Here is a 14,975-nt window from a genome sequence, read left to right on the forward strand (position 1 = left end):
TATATATATATATAGGTATATACTATGTACATATATATATATATATATATCAGTTATGTAGTATCCTAACTGAATCTCTTCTCTCGGAGGAACTCTTCTCCATCGTTCCCTTCCTCTTTGGCCATGTTACTTGAGACTTACTTCTCCTCGCTTATCTCTCTCTCTCTCTCTCTCTCTCTCTCTCTCTTTACTCTCTTTCTTTGTCTATCTCTCTATCCTTTCCTCACTTCCGACAGCCCCACCCGTCCCTTCGGGCAACCAATCCCGAGTAAAGTTTGTTACACAACTCGAGGAACTTTCGAAAATGGTCTGCCTCCGCCAAGTAAGCTGTTCTTGGCTCCCTCGTTAGCTAGACTTTCGTCTTTGCCACGGGACTTTGCAGAAACCACAACGGGCACGATATACGTCTCGCTCTTGTAAAGTTTCTACTTCGAATTTTCCTACATCGAAAGTGTAACTGTGACTGTTACTGTGACTGTGACTATGACTGACTATAAACTATGAATTATAAACTGTGACTGTGGCTGCAACTGCGACTGCAACAATAATTGCAACAACTGTGTCCGACGACTGCGACTTTGAATTGTCCTCCAGTCGATTTTCGATACTTTTTTTCAACGTATAGGAGGAATCGATATTGCTTATCTTAAGACTATATAGAAAGAGAAAGAGAGAGATTCACACAATTAATCTTATGTGTTAGAATAAATGTACACATATATTTAAATATCTTACCTCGCACGTTGTTAAATATTTACTTAAAAATAGCAATGATCCTTTGCAGCAATCATAAATAGGTACATATAAACTGATATAAATATTTCATGGTATCTGTAAAATAAAGAAATAAATTAATTTTAATCAATAAATATATTTAAGAATATTAGAATAATTTAATAATGAGAACAATAATAATTATAATAATAATGAGACTATATCATATTATTAATATAAATTATTTAATAAAACTTAGAAAGAGAGATAATTATTTACAATGGTACATTATTAAATTAGGTTATTTTGTTAATATTTTTATCCTTATGAGATCAATTATATTGAAAAAATAACAATTCTTTACCTGATTTGTCTTTAGAAATATTGTGTAAATAAACTTTAACTGTATAACCACTTTTAATGATAAAATAAAACAAAATATAGAATAAAATGAAATTTCCAACAAATCCGATTTGAAAAGACGCGAAAACCGTTACGTTTTAGCCGCGTTCTACATTACCAACGAATTAACTACTATACAAAATGAAGAAGCTAGATAAATCGTTTTTACTCGGTTGGTAATTCGATAAGGTAGTAAATTTCTTTACTGATTGTGAAATAAAATATAATAGATTACATATAAAAAAGATAAGGAAAAAATTAATAATAATTTTAATTAAATGTAATTTTGTTAATAGAAGCAATATAAGATGACACTTTTAATTTGTATGACTTTTTTAGTACTAAGAAAGTTTGATTCTACTGGCGGGAAAAGTGTAAATTTTCAAAATACGTCGGTAGGAAATTCTTCATTTTCAGATTGAGAGCACTGCTTCTGATATTCGATGGTGGAAATGCAACGTTAATCAGTGTTTTTTTCACGAAAGAACTTTTACCGAATATTTATTTCTACTATTCTATTATTTACGAAAGAGAATGAAATATGGTGATTTTGAAAATTATTATGTCAACGTGAAATAAGACTGAAAATGTTAGTATATATGGGTTTCTTTATATTAATTAAAATATGTCTCGTACAATTTGAAAATAGGTGAGTTGTTATAATCACCCTTAATGTACTTTGATTAACTTTCGGTTAATGTATTATTATCTATCGATGACTGTATTATAAATATCTTTAACATATGTAAATGTTCGACTCTTACATAAAATATTGACTTAACTTCTGTAGTGAACATTTAATTATGTCTTGTATTTATAATATTGGTATAGTTGGTATGTTTTTATGAATATTTCCTCCAATCATTAAACTTATCTTTAATATTTCTTTAACATTTCTTTTCTCAAAAGAGATTTCACAAAAGTGAATATTTTCTTTTAATTATATTTTATTTCTTTCTCTTTTTAGTTACTGAATTTAATATATTACTATTGTAAATATTAAGAAACAGACGATATACGTGATAACCATGGCAGTGCATAGGCAAGAAAAAGATAACAACAAGCTTATAAATCTAATCCGACAAAGGGAAATACAAGTAAGATTTATTCATTACTTGTCCTAATTTCTATTTATTTAAGTTATTATTTTATTATTATATATTTCATTCTTTATCTATGCGATCTTATTTTCTATAGGAATCCATAGCGTATACGGTCTCTCAAAAATTGCACGTTACTGAAAATTTGATATTGCGATTAGGACTAGAAAAAGAATTGAATGGTCATTCGGGTTGTGTTAATTGTTTGGAATGGGATGAAACTGGAAAGTAAGTATTATTTATTTATTTCTCAATAAAATGAAATCAATGTAAATTTGGTGATAAATATGGTTATATTTTTAGGATACTAGCTTCTGCCTCGGATGATACAAATATTATATTATGGGATCCATTTCGTTATGAAAAAAAAGTAGTTATTCAGACAGGACACCGTGGAAATATATTTTCTGCAAAGGTATTTCTATATTTATAAGTAAAGATGGTTAATTATTATAATTATTTTGTCAATTTGTTTATAAAAGCATTTGTTTGATACTTTCACTTTGCCAATCTGAGTTAAGTTATGGCTCATCGTTATAATAAATATTTTTTTTTAGTTCATGCCAAAGACAAATAATAATGTATTGGTATCAGGGGCAGCGGATTGTAAAGTACGAGTGCACGATCTTAGTCTAACAGAACCCATCCTTGCATGCAATTGTCATCTAGGACGTGTTAAACGTATTGCTACGATAGGAAGTATACCTTCATTATTTTGGAGTGTGGCTGAGGATGGTTTGGTCTTACAGTACGATATACGTGCACCACATACGTGTGAATATAATGAGCCTAACGTACTTATAAACTTGGTCAATCATATGGGAAAATTTGCGGAAGGAAAATGTATCTCCATAAATCCTAAGAGACCAGAATTGGTAGCTGTCGGAGCTAATGACGCTTACATAAGGATGTATGATCGTAGAATGATCAAACTTTCTCAGGTTATTTTTATCTTTATTGAATAATCATTTGTATGCATATCATCGTATAGATTGAAAAACATTTTTTATCTATTCCATAATACAGCTACCTATCGTTGACTGGGGCAGGAGACATTTTGACTTCATTCGAGCTGGTGCAGGTGATCCGGAGGATAATGTACCATTGGGTTGCGCACAGTATTTTATCGCGGGTTCGTTCGTACGATCAGAGATAGCGTACGCGGCTCCTTTATACTTACTCCTCCTTTTTGATGCCTCTTACATGATTTCTCTAACGGAGACTATTCTTTTACATTAAATAGGCCACCTGCACTCACGTCCGCGTGATGGTAACAGAAGTCTTACAGCAACATATTTGACCTTTAGTGCCGATGGGAATGAATTGCTAGTTAATATGGGCGGAGAGCAGATTTATTTATACGATATCAACAATTCGAAAAATTCGAAAATATTTCAAAGTTACAATGTTAAAAATATTTCAGGTAAAAAATAGAGACGTTTACGCGTATCTTTACTTTTATTTATTCCATTTATTTCAGTCATTAAATACTTAAGAAATGATAAATTCAATCAAGTTCATTATCATTTTTTACAGAGACTAATGAAAAAGATTCCAAATCAAAAAATGGTTGTATAGAAGGCTATGATGTTAATCTTTCTAGTAAAAATATTAGAACTCTGCCTCATCATGTCGAAGATTTAAAGCGTCAGGTATATTATACATCATCATGTATTATGAATTTAATAATTGTCATTAATTGAATTTGTCTGTTACTATTATTCAAGATTTTACCTCTTTTTTCTACAATTTTTTCTCTTTCTCTTTCTTTTACTTTTCTTTTTATAGGCTAACGAAGGCTTTGAACAACAAAAATATACTATAGCAATCAATTTATATAATAAAGCAATTAGTTACTGCCCCACAGCAGCTGTACTTTTTGCTAATCGAGCTGCAGCATTTATGAAACGTGCTTGGTAAGTAAACAATTATTAATATTATTATCCATAATTAGACAGTATAAGTACTATTACTCTTGAATAGCTGTTTTATATTATTACCACTATATTATTGCAATTTACAGGGATGGCGATACCTATGCCGCTTTACGCGACTGTCGGACAACTTTGCTTTTTGACCCGCAACATGTGAAGGCACACTTTAGGTTAAAAAGACAATTTCTTTTATTCTTCCATAACTGACAATGAAATCAAACTTACCCAATCATTCCATTTTTTTTTATTTGTTTTATTTTTAACATTTGTACGATATTTATAGGTTAGCACGATGTTTGTTCGATCTTAATAGATCGGTAGAAGCTGAAAAAGTTATTAAAAATTTCCTATACAAATTTCCTGAATACGCATCCAATTCTGCATGTAGAGCTTTAAAAATGGATATTAAGGCAGCTATTGATTCTGGTTTGTTTGCAATAACTTTAACCTTAAAGATATTAATTTTGATCATCTAACAAAAAATCTATATTTTCATCTTTTAGGCAGAGACGTTGATAGTTTTGAACAAGAACTTCCACGTATCTCAGGCTATGAGAAAGAATGGAGAAGCAATACTATAGATTATAACATGAGATTTTGTGGTCATTGTAACACTACAACCGACATAAAAGAAGCCAATTTTTTTGGAAAGTATGTAAAATAATCATTGATATGAAATAATATATAATAATGTTAATAATGTTAAATTCATCATATATATAATTAAAATTATATTGATTTTTACTCAAGCAATGGACAGTATATAGTAGCCGGATCAGACGATGGTTCCTTTTTCATTTGGGATCGAAATACAACAAATATTGTACGCGTATTAAGAGGTGACGATCGAATTGTTAATTGCCTTCAGCCACATCCATCGACGTGTCTATTGGCAACAAGCGGTATAGATCCAGTTATCAGATTGTGGAGTCCGCTTCCAGAAGTATTTTCATATTTCATAGATTTCATTTATAAAATTAATTATATAAAGAAAAAAAAACTGATTTTTTATTGAAATAAATTTTAGGATGGCAGTATCAATGACAGGGAAATAAAAAATTTAGAAGATGCCGCATTAGCAAATCAAATACGTATGAATAGAGATCCATTTGAATTAATGCTCATTAATATGGGTTATAGATTACCAATCGGACAACCCGAAGAGAATGAAGCTAATGAAGAAATTGATGATCAAAATGATCAACCAATTGTTCATCCTTTAAATTGTAGACCAAGTTAAGCCTTTGAAAAAAAGAAAAAAAGAAATAACAAATGTCGATCATTTGATAAAATTTGGTCACCAAAAAATGTTGCACGCCTTATATTTGTAATATATCTTATTCCATTTTTGTTTCTCTTTAAGCTCTTCTTGCATATTATTATTATTATTATTATTATTATTATTATTATTATTATTATTATTATTATTATTATTATTATTATTATTTTGTTTGATATTAAGTAAAATATTTGGAGACTACGCACCACACATTCGTTCTACTCTTTTCGATAGAAGGATTCATTTATAAACAATAATAAAGATCAAGTGTACAGAAGAAAAATATTAATATATAGTCTTTTTGTTTTTGCAAATTGTATTTAATAAAATAGATTATACTAGTTTTACTATTTGTAAATTAATCTTACCTTTATTATATGCCAAAATGATGTCTATATAAGAAAATATTCTTAACGCATAGAAAAATGAATCAAGTAGATGGAACGAGTTCCCATAAATTTTGTAAAGTGCTTCCTTCTCTGGGATCTTCGATAGCTAATCCTAAATAATTTGAAAAATTTGCTTTTCTTTGCGTGAAGCCTCCTTCAAAAAAATAATACCCAAAAACATCTGAAATGTCAGCCTGATTATCTTGTATTTCATTGAAACGTTCTGGGTGAATCTCTTCTTCCATCGGTCCCTAGACACAATTCCATATATTTGACCAAAAAATATCTAAATATATTTTATCTAAACTTTATCTAATTATAAAATCTATATTTGTATAAAACAACTTTACCTGATATTCAAGAGTGTAATCTACGCCAAAGATTGGTGATTTATTATACGCTGTTACTAATATATTTATTTCTTTATGAAGAGTATTAAGTTTTTGTATTGGATTTATACGAAATCCTAATATATATCCACCATTATTTTCGTCGCTTAATACTACCAAAGTCGGCCCAAATTTTGAATTTCTAATTGTAACCTAAAAACGAGATTAACTTTTAATAAACTAGTGACATCACATCGTACAAATATCATGAATAATATCTCTATACAGAGATGTACCATTTATCGATCACTTACGCTAGCAATCGATAGGTATGGTATCGATACATTAAATTGATTATTCATATCTGCAAACCATACAAGCCGAATATTCGTAACAATCAAAGTTCCGACATTTCCCTAAAATATTATCATCAATGTTATTTTGTTATTGTTATTTTGAAAAGAAAACAAAAAGAAGGAGAAATATATATAAAGTTAAAAATATGAAACCTGTTCCACGGATAAATTCCATACATCTGGTGAACTGGATTGAACTTTTTCATGTGGCAACAAAGTCAATCTATTTTCATTAATAATACCACTTCTTAATTTAATTTCTCGATAAATTTTGGATGACGTATAAGCTCTGCAGAAAAATTACTTGCTTTTATTTTTTAATTGTTATTCAAAGTATCTTATTTATAATAAAAACAAACAAAATCACACCTATATACGCCAATAACTGAGGTATAATGTCTAGTACTTTTCGAATCTAAATTTGTGAATATAAATTCATATTGACTATTTCGAAAAGACGTTAAAATGTGTAAGGCTTGTGTGTATCCACCTTTAATCTAAAATATTAGAAAAAAATTTATATATATATACTATAATTTCTAATAATCTATTTAAACCCCTAGTCGAAGGACACTTACTGTACTTACAGTTTTTGAATTTATTGTAACAAAAGTATTGAAACCAATACCTGAGAAAGTGACAAAAATTAAGCATCATTTTTTTTGTTTCTTAAATTGATAAAATTGATGCCATTTCAAACATACTTAAATTAATTCTTGGTAAAGACAAAGAATGCCATAAAATTCGTAGATTCGTTACAATTAATCTTCCATTGTCACCAGAATTTCCTTTCGTGTCTTCTATCAGATCAAGTTTATCTACCACCATTTCACCAGCTCTTAATTGCATTTGACTACATTTAAAAGGACAAATAATCGATGTAATTATTATCCCTATTGCGTTATATTTTGTTTCATATTTTCTAATATATTATCATCTAGTAAATGCTAAAGAATAATCCTTAATGTAACGAATAACAAAAAATACCAAAGATAAAATTAAAAAAAAATATCGCAGAAAGAAAGAAATAATTTCTCAAATGTGCCATAGCTTTATGAAATGATTATTGTGATAAAATAATTACTTGTAAAATACATCAAATCTTATCTCTTTATCTTGCCACATTATCACGTATTTGATAACGTTTTAAAAACCTATAAGAAGTTTAATTGATAAATTTGAAAAATACTTCGAATAAAACGTTCTTCGTCGATATCTCTTAATACTATATTTATATTATAGTATACGCGCGACGAGTACTGCCATATTGCATAGTTACCAAATGACGTCAATTTTTTTAATTTCATAACATAACCTCACGTATCTCTTACACAAACATAAACAAAATATATCGATCTTATGCTATACGCATAGGAAAGTATATAATTCTACATATTTTTTTTTTAAGCTAAAGATATGCGTTTAAAACAAAATTAGAATTAAAAATAACATGCACAAGTATTATTAAATAATTACTATAAACATATATCTAAATAAATCATTCGCATATTAAGCAATGAAATATATGTATAAGAAATAATTTATAATATTACAACAGAATTATAATTCATTCACATTAACAACGTAATTAAATGTAACACTAAACTCCAATAGGTACTTTTCTGATAGCAAAGAATATGGTTCTTTTCCATATGATATGTGTAATTTAAATTTACTGTGGAAATTTAATTTCCGGGATTCTAATTTTTATGTTTGCTATAGAAATAAAAAGAATCTACAAAAGAAAAATATCACATATCCTGCAAAAGTAATATTAAAGATAGAAAACATTGTTATACATATGCTACTATACAGACGCGCGCATAAACACACACACACACACCAACGTGACAAGTAGACCGTAAATAAAATTTGTTCTATATAAGGAACTAATATACGTATGGACAATATTTGGTAATATCATTGGTAACATAAAAATAATCAATTCTATTAAATAAAGATATAGAAAACTAAGTTTACATCATTTATATTGTTATTGTTGTTTTATCAAATCCTTGTTTTTATACCTTACAAAGGTAGATTATTATTATTATTAGTATTATTATTATTATTAGCATTATTACTATTATTAGCATTATTACTATTATTATTATTTTTATTATTATTATTATCACTGTTATTCTTGTTGTTGTTGTTATTGTTGTTATTATTATTATACTTATGAGAATTTGTACAATCGCATTTTTTACTTTTTGTTTCGTTTCATTTATAAATAACATATAATGTCGATTGATGTAAAGAAAGTATAATTATATCCAATGAAATATTCTTACTCACATATGAATGATTTCGACACAGAATTATGTACTTATGCTATTAGTAGTATGCTGCGTGTCGATATTTACGTCAGTTGATATAGAAAAACTATCACCAGGATTATTGTTCTGTCCATTTTCAGCTGTATTATAGCTAGAAAATGAACAAGCTGGTGCACTTCTTGGCATCGCTGCTGCTGCTTCAGGAAGAAGCGATGTACGTTCTGTCGCGCTTCCCCATGCTTGTTGATAAGCACTGCGTCCTATAATTCTGCGACTTAAGGATGATCCAACAACTCCTAAATGTTCCTTAATATCGTTATGTACATCGGAAACATCCCACATTGCTCTAAATAAAAATGAATAAATGTATTTGGTTAATTAATTAAAATTGAATACCAGCAATGTTTGATTAATACCTAAATGCATCCCACCAAGCTTGACTCTGTGCTAAATTTACAAATGGTTTATATGTAAAACTGTAGTGATGCGCTATGGCAGCTAAAAACATTTCGATACAAATTAAAAAATCTTGTAATTTGGAAGATATATTTCTTATATCGTGTGTGTCCACCGTCTTAAATATACTTGATATTACATCAAAGTATACTAATAGAGCTATCATAACTCCTTGGCTGTAAGAAAAAGTGAAAAAATTATATGATTAGGTAAGTCATTGTTTTTCTTTCTATCTCTTCTTTTTTTCCATTTTAAGAAAAGCTAATATTAAAAAACTTACAAAAACGAAAAGAAAACGACTGCTTTAATACACAAAAACTTCCCAATTGGTTTCATGGGTTTCAGAGCTATTGAATTAGCACGATAGAAAAGAACTAAGCAATACATTGCAATAAACTGGGACAAATTATTTAGAGCGATCATGTATGGAAAAGCAACATCTGCTCTGAATTCTCCTTCTCCATATACTCCATTTAGTTCGCATATACTGAAAAGATACAATAATATCAAATATATTAGAAGCTAGAAGATATTTTTTGACCTAAGCGAGCTATTTAAATAAAAAAGATTATCCTGTATTAATTCCATGATACTTACAAAGATACTAAAGTTGATATAGGCCTAACCGCTGTGTATTGTAAAATACCATGTTTGCACATATGTACAAATTCTCTTCCCATCTCCCAATCAGGAAGACAACATAAAGGAAACATATGATGTACCTGAGGAGACATTTCCAGTCTGTGTTCTAATTGATGATCCGCATTTAGATAGGCCAACAGATACATCATAAAATTATATATTACGTATGCCTCATAACACTCTCTTAAACTATCAACATATATACTGCCCTCGGGATAGACAAGTCCTAACCACTGAAATGTCAAACGAAAAAAAGTACATATATAAATGTTCAAAATACATATCTACTTAATATAAAGATTATCCAACTTACAGCATTAACCGCGTAAATAGGTACCATCCATAATATTCTAAACGAAATGATAATATTTGTTAAATTATTTATATATATATAAAAGAAAATGATATATAAAACAATAATATACCTAATGATATATTTTTGTAACCTAGGCTGAGTGTAATATATCATATGTTGGACGATTTCGTAGAAAGCTATTGGCAACGCCAACAATACAAATGCTCCACCCACCAATGCACCTTGATCTTGTTTTTGAAAGCCATTCTTAATAGAATTAGCTATTAAGACTGGTACTAATATAATAATTAAGAGAGCATAAAGACAAGTCAAAACTGGTAATATCCATAATCTCCATCGTCTACAGATCGAAGCCATTGCTTTTCTATAATGTACAGTATTTTACATACTTTAATAAAATAAACTCTTGCACTGAAAATAACAATAAATACTCCTATATATACATACCATACTACTATGAATCGTTGATTGAACAAATATCAAAATCAAAGTTGAACAATTTTATCACTCGACCGATAAAACGTTATTTATTTTCGTCAAAATTGTACAATACGTTATTAGCAATGTTCATCGTTAGAGAATAAAAGTTTATAGAGATAACGTAAACACTCCAGTCATTGCTATATTCTTGATCAAATCGTGAATAGGTTAAAACACTAGGAGAAATCGTTCAACAATGACAGTTCGATGATGTCAATCATTTTAACCTCTTCTTTCGAATAATCTTCAATTTGACAGTTCTATTCACTTTAAGATATTATTCCTTCTTTAAATTCATTCTATTTATCTATAGAACATAAATTTTCTAAAAATACAATGTTTTATCAAAATATATATGTATGTATATATATATATATATATATATATATATATGTTTGTATATATATGTAAGCATATAAAGCATATATATAGATATTATTTGCAAAGTAACAATTCCACCATCGCGAACATATATTTTATAGATCGAAAAAAATTAACATAATTAAATACAATGTATGCGTGCATCCCCAAAACACTGACTTGCCATCGATAGACTAATTCGAGAAAACCCGACCAATAATTGCGTTTCTTTTTCTAAGAATCGCTTTTCAACCTATCTTTTAATTATCTAATATAATTAGATAAAGTCTAATATCTCTACCGATTATCGATTATCGATTTCTACATAAAGACAAATAAATGTAAATATTGAACTTTTTTATTCGATGATTCACAGAGGAAGCGGAGGAAAGAGTATTTATGAGATTTTAACTTGATAAATAATATAATATATTTGTTTAATTTTCATTTTAATTAGTTAATAACAAAGTAATACGCGTACGTGTGTATTTTTATGTTAAAAGAAAAGAATTTTAAAATATAATAAAAGTCGTAATATGATTAGATTCTATACTAGATTCTGATTGGTTAATACTAGTAGCGACGTAAAAATTGGCCAATCAACATTCAATATAAACAATCTATCTTCATACATTGCACTTTTTGTCTTTAAATGCAACAATTTATTCTTTACTTTAGGTGTATATGCATATAAGACTTATGAAAATTTGTATACTTTATTAGATTATACGATGAAAAAATGTCTATATATTTATCTGTATGTGTATATGTACATTAAATTATTGTTGCATTTTGTACAGCATCTACATAGTGTCATTTATTTAATTTGTTCATTCGAAGAAGATGCAGTAGTTGTGTCTCCATCAGCTTGTGATAATTTTGCTAATCTAGCCAATTTTTTTTCTTCCTTTACTTTCTTTTTAGCTTCCTTCAATTTCTTTTTTTCAAGCTTCTCTTTTTCTGCCATTACTGCTTTAAATTTCTCATCGTGTATAGACACGTGTGAACCAAGCTCTAATCTAACTTCTTGTATTAAACGATCTTTACGTTTCTTCGCTTCTAATAAATCTGCTTCTTTTTTAGCAATTCTTGTATTTAAATCATTTATCCATTTATCCAGTTTGGCCATTTTTTGAGATACTTCAGCTTCTCTAGAAAATTTTTTAATACACTTGATATATGAAAGATAAGATTTTATTCTCAAAAAAGAAAGAAAAACAAAAACAAGATGATACAAGGGAAGCTATCAACTCTAAAAATTATACAAATTATATGATACCTAGCCTTTATTGCTTCTGCGTTTGTTCTGTTTTTCTCTTCTATCCTTGCCCATTCTTCTTGAATACTATACGGATAAGCAACTCTTTCGTATTCCTTCATATCGTTGACTTCTTCTGGAGTTGGCCAGACAAACCCTGCTGGTTCTTCAACCGCTTTCATACCATATCTACCTAGCAGACGCTTCTTATATTTAATAGTATTGTGATACCATTCTTGGGCTTCTTCATAAGGTCGCTGTCCAAATAATATATTTCTATGCTCTTTATTAAGTCTCGATTTGTTTCTTTTCTTTTCAAGTTCAATATTTTCTATTTCTTGATAAGTATCATAAACGGGTGTCTCTTCAGCAGTCTCATAAATGGATTTTTCACTACCAACAATAATATCTTTATCTACTTTTGATGAAAAATATCTACTGCTTAATATATTTTGCATACGTATATATAAAGATGTATTCAAATTAAATAACATTTTTAGACTCATCTTGTTTTCTATTTTAATATATGTTTCGTTAATTCCTTTTTGTCTTCCTCATCAGACAATATAAATTTATTATAATAATATAATAATTTGAATTTATAGGTTAAAGTATTTTAAATACAACATTGCTTACGAAAACGATAGAGTATCAAACCAAACACAATTATCCTTCATCGATAGTAATGTTACAATGTTACTAAATAAAGCACACAACACATACGTCTTGTAAATTATTTTTTCAAATAATTAATTTTATTGTACTAAAAACATTAAAAAAATTTATAAACCTTTATTTCATTATTATTATGTAAATAATATTTTACTTTCATTTCCGCTTTTCTAATCTAATAATTTTCATCAAAGATAAAGATATTGCATCGTCGTCCAACTACCAATCACATCGTAGAATCATTTTCACGTAAACCAATCAGAATCAAGAGTATAGTACGTAGAGGAAAGCAATTGGACGCATTGATCGAATAAAATTCTACCTATATAAATACATCTAATATTATATCTAGAAAGTAGGAAAATTAAGATCAAGAACAAGACAAATTTTATCCTTGATAAATATTTACAAATAAAATTACGATTAAGGGTAATTAACGAATATGTGTGTCGTGGTATGTATTGCGCGGGCGCGTGCGAATCATATATTATTGTTAAATCAGATAATCCAATAGTTTTTTTGACAAAAAAAAAGAGAAAATCTCTTATTCAAAAAAGAAAATTTTCTATTACCTTGATCATATAAAAGAGCAAGGTCACGTAAAATAATTCATACGATCATAAACATATTCGGTATTGTTTTTTAACGATGACGTTAAAATGCTCTAATATAATTCGAAAAAGTAATATATTATTATTAACCGCGTATTTCTTAAGAAGATAAGTTGTGATTTTCTAACGACAACGACACGGCGATAACGACCGTGGTGATACAGTAGCAGTAGCAGTAATAGTAGCAGTAACAGTAGCAGTAGCAGTAGCAGTAGCAGAAACCGAAGTCGAAGTCGAAGTCGAAGCCGAAGCAGTCAACGATAGCGGACAGCTGCGATCGAAGGACATGAATAGGTGTGACAAGGAAGGAGATAGAAATAAGAGTGTTTCGGAGAAAGCAAAAGGGAGAAGACCATAAATACGCAAGATTAGAACATTTTCATCATTACTTTTCTGTCCTTTGTGTCTGGATTGGACGCAGGAAACATGTTATTAAACGGTCAGATTGCAATCATCAAGTTTTTTCCAAAATATTATCTTTTCAACTATCTGTGTTGTATACGAATGAAATGATAAAGAAAGAAAAGAAAAAGCTCAGTTAATAAGATATTTTCGCGCCGTACGTTAACCGACGCGATCTCTCTTTCTCTCTCTCTACTTTGTGTATAGTGACAAGGAACAAGATTAATGTTAACTTGGCATACCCTTTCAGAGCGACCCTTTTTTTCTTTCTTTCTTCTTTTTCCATAGATAACGAGCTCTTTCCCCGTTACGGTTATCTCTCAGGAACTGCGAATGGATATTTTCTTTTTCTTTTTCTTTTTTCCCGCGCTAGAAACTGATGCGCTTAGGCCTTACGTTAGATTGAACGCGCTAATCCAAAGAGAAATTCAGTCAAGTCAAGGTTATATGCGTGCGTCTCTTTTCCAATGTGTATTGTCAAAATCAGCTGCCATTACTACTATAGCGTGTTGTACTTACGTACTTAGGACTCTACTCTTGTCGTCGTGGTCATCGTCGTGATCGTGTGAGCGTCATGTTTCTTTTACTTTACGACGATATATCTACTACGTACTTTCTGTCTCCCCTTATTATTTATTATTTTAGTTTATTTATTTACATTACCGTTTGATCCGTGTCAAGACATTTCACAGCGTTCATTCTCAATCAAAAAATTATTATTTTTTACATTTCATTTATAAATGATTCTTTTCTTTCTTTTTATTTTCTCTTATTGTTCTACATGTAAATGTAAATAGAATAATTTTTCTTTTTTTCTTTCTTTTTCTATTTTTTCTATTTTTTTATTTTTTTTTATTTAGCATGCAATAGTATTTAAGATTGTTGATAATTTTTTCTTCTTCTTTTATTACTATTATTATATAATTCAAATCTTCTTTAGTTAACATATCAAATTTATTTATAATATCTTTGTATATTTTATTTTGAAATAATTAA

General features: G+C 28.8%; 4 protein-coding genes across 8 annotated transcripts; 1 reads left to right on the forward strand and 3 right to left on the reverse strand.

The window, feature by feature from the left end:
- Positions 1 to 1,547: 1,547 nt before the first annotated feature.
- On the forward strand, positions 1,548 to 5,776 carry adp (WD and tetratricopeptide repeats 1). Of its 2 annotated transcripts, none has more exons than XM_015334965.2 (14): positions 1,548 to 1,765; positions 2,084 to 2,213; positions 2,314 to 2,444; positions 2,520 to 2,631; positions 2,774 to 3,157; positions 3,243 to 3,348; positions 3,460 to 3,639; positions 3,753 to 3,868; positions 4,005 to 4,132; positions 4,240 to 4,320; positions 4,434 to 4,576; positions 4,654 to 4,801; positions 4,901 to 5,093; positions 5,178 to 5,776. In XM_015334965.2, the coding sequence occupies exons 2-14, from the start codon at positions 2,145 to 2,147 to the stop codon at positions 5,388 to 5,390; spliced, it is 2,004 nt and encodes a 667-aa protein (XP_015190451.1). In that variant the 5' UTR covers positions 1,548 to 1,765; positions 2,084 to 2,144; the 3' UTR covers positions 5,391 to 5,776. The 2 variants fall into 2 exon arrangements, with proteins under 2 accessions (XP_015190451.1, XP_015190452.1); XM_015334966.2 differs by having other exon boundaries at positions 1,548 to 1,705.
- Positions 5,693 to 7,729, reverse strand: BBS5 (Bardet-Biedl syndrome 5 protein). 2 transcript variants are annotated; one of them, XM_015334968.2, is made up of 8 exons: positions 7,588 to 7,729; positions 7,208 to 7,356; positions 7,091 to 7,131; positions 6,873 to 7,000; positions 6,657 to 6,792; positions 6,462 to 6,563; positions 6,169 to 6,360; positions 5,693 to 6,069 (listed from the first exon to the last, which is right to left on the reverse strand). In XM_015334968.2, exons 1-8 carry the CDS (start codon positions 7,626 to 7,628, stop codon positions 5,860 to 5,862), a joined length of 999 nt encoding a protein of 332 aa, XP_015190454.1. In that variant the 5' UTR covers positions 7,629 to 7,729; the 3' UTR covers positions 5,693 to 5,859. The 2 variants fall into 2 exon arrangements, with proteins under 2 accessions (XP_015190454.1, XP_015190453.1); XM_015334967.2 differs by having other exon boundaries at positions 7,082 to 7,131.
- A 283-nt stretch (positions 7,730 to 8,012) lies between these two features.
- LOC107073882 (transmembrane protein 184C) lies at positions 8,013 to 14,361 on the reverse strand. 2 transcript variants are annotated; one of them, XM_089171388.1, is made up of 8 exons: positions 14,222 to 14,361; positions 10,644 to 10,983; positions 10,306 to 10,560; positions 10,194 to 10,230; positions 9,836 to 10,113; positions 9,519 to 9,725; positions 9,199 to 9,414; positions 8,013 to 9,128 (listed from the first exon to the last, which is right to left on the reverse strand). In XM_089171388.1, exons 3-8 carry the CDS (start codon positions 10,551 to 10,553, stop codon positions 8,825 to 8,827), a joined length of 1,290 nt encoding a protein of 429 aa, XP_089027514.1. In that variant the 5' UTR covers positions 10,554 to 10,560; positions 10,644 to 10,983; positions 14,222 to 14,361; the 3' UTR covers positions 8,013 to 8,824. The 2 variants fall into 2 exon arrangements, with proteins under 2 accessions (XP_089027514.1, XP_015190207.1); XM_015334721.2 differs by having other exon boundaries at positions 10,644 to 11,001; positions 14,222 to 14,360.
- On the reverse strand, positions 11,734 to 14,362 carry CRIF (growth arrest and DNA damage-inducible proteins-interacting protein CRIF). Of its 2 annotated transcripts, none has more exons than XM_015334723.2 (3): positions 14,222 to 14,362; positions 12,316 to 12,687; positions 11,734 to 12,187 (listed from the first exon to the last, which is right to left on the reverse strand). In XM_015334723.2, exons 1-3 carry the CDS (start codon positions 14,263 to 14,265, stop codon positions 11,854 to 11,856), a joined length of 750 nt encoding a protein of 249 aa, XP_015190209.2. In that variant the 5' UTR covers positions 14,266 to 14,362; the 3' UTR covers positions 11,734 to 11,853. The 2 variants fall into 2 exon arrangements, with proteins under 2 accessions (XP_015190209.2, XP_015190208.2); XM_015334722.2 differs by having other exon boundaries at positions 12,316 to 13,288; positions 14,222 to 14,358.
- Between the last annotated feature and the right edge of the window lie 613 nt (positions 14,363 to 14,975).

This window comes from Polistes dominula, unplaced genomic scaffold (assembly GCF_049000335.1).
Source record: "Polistes dominula isolate Pdom_NZ unplaced genomic scaffold, Pdom_raw_medaka contig_31, whole genome shotgun sequence".
In the NCBI taxonomy this organism is placed as follows: Eukaryota; Metazoa; Arthropoda; class Insecta; order Hymenoptera; family Vespidae; genus Polistes; species Polistes dominula.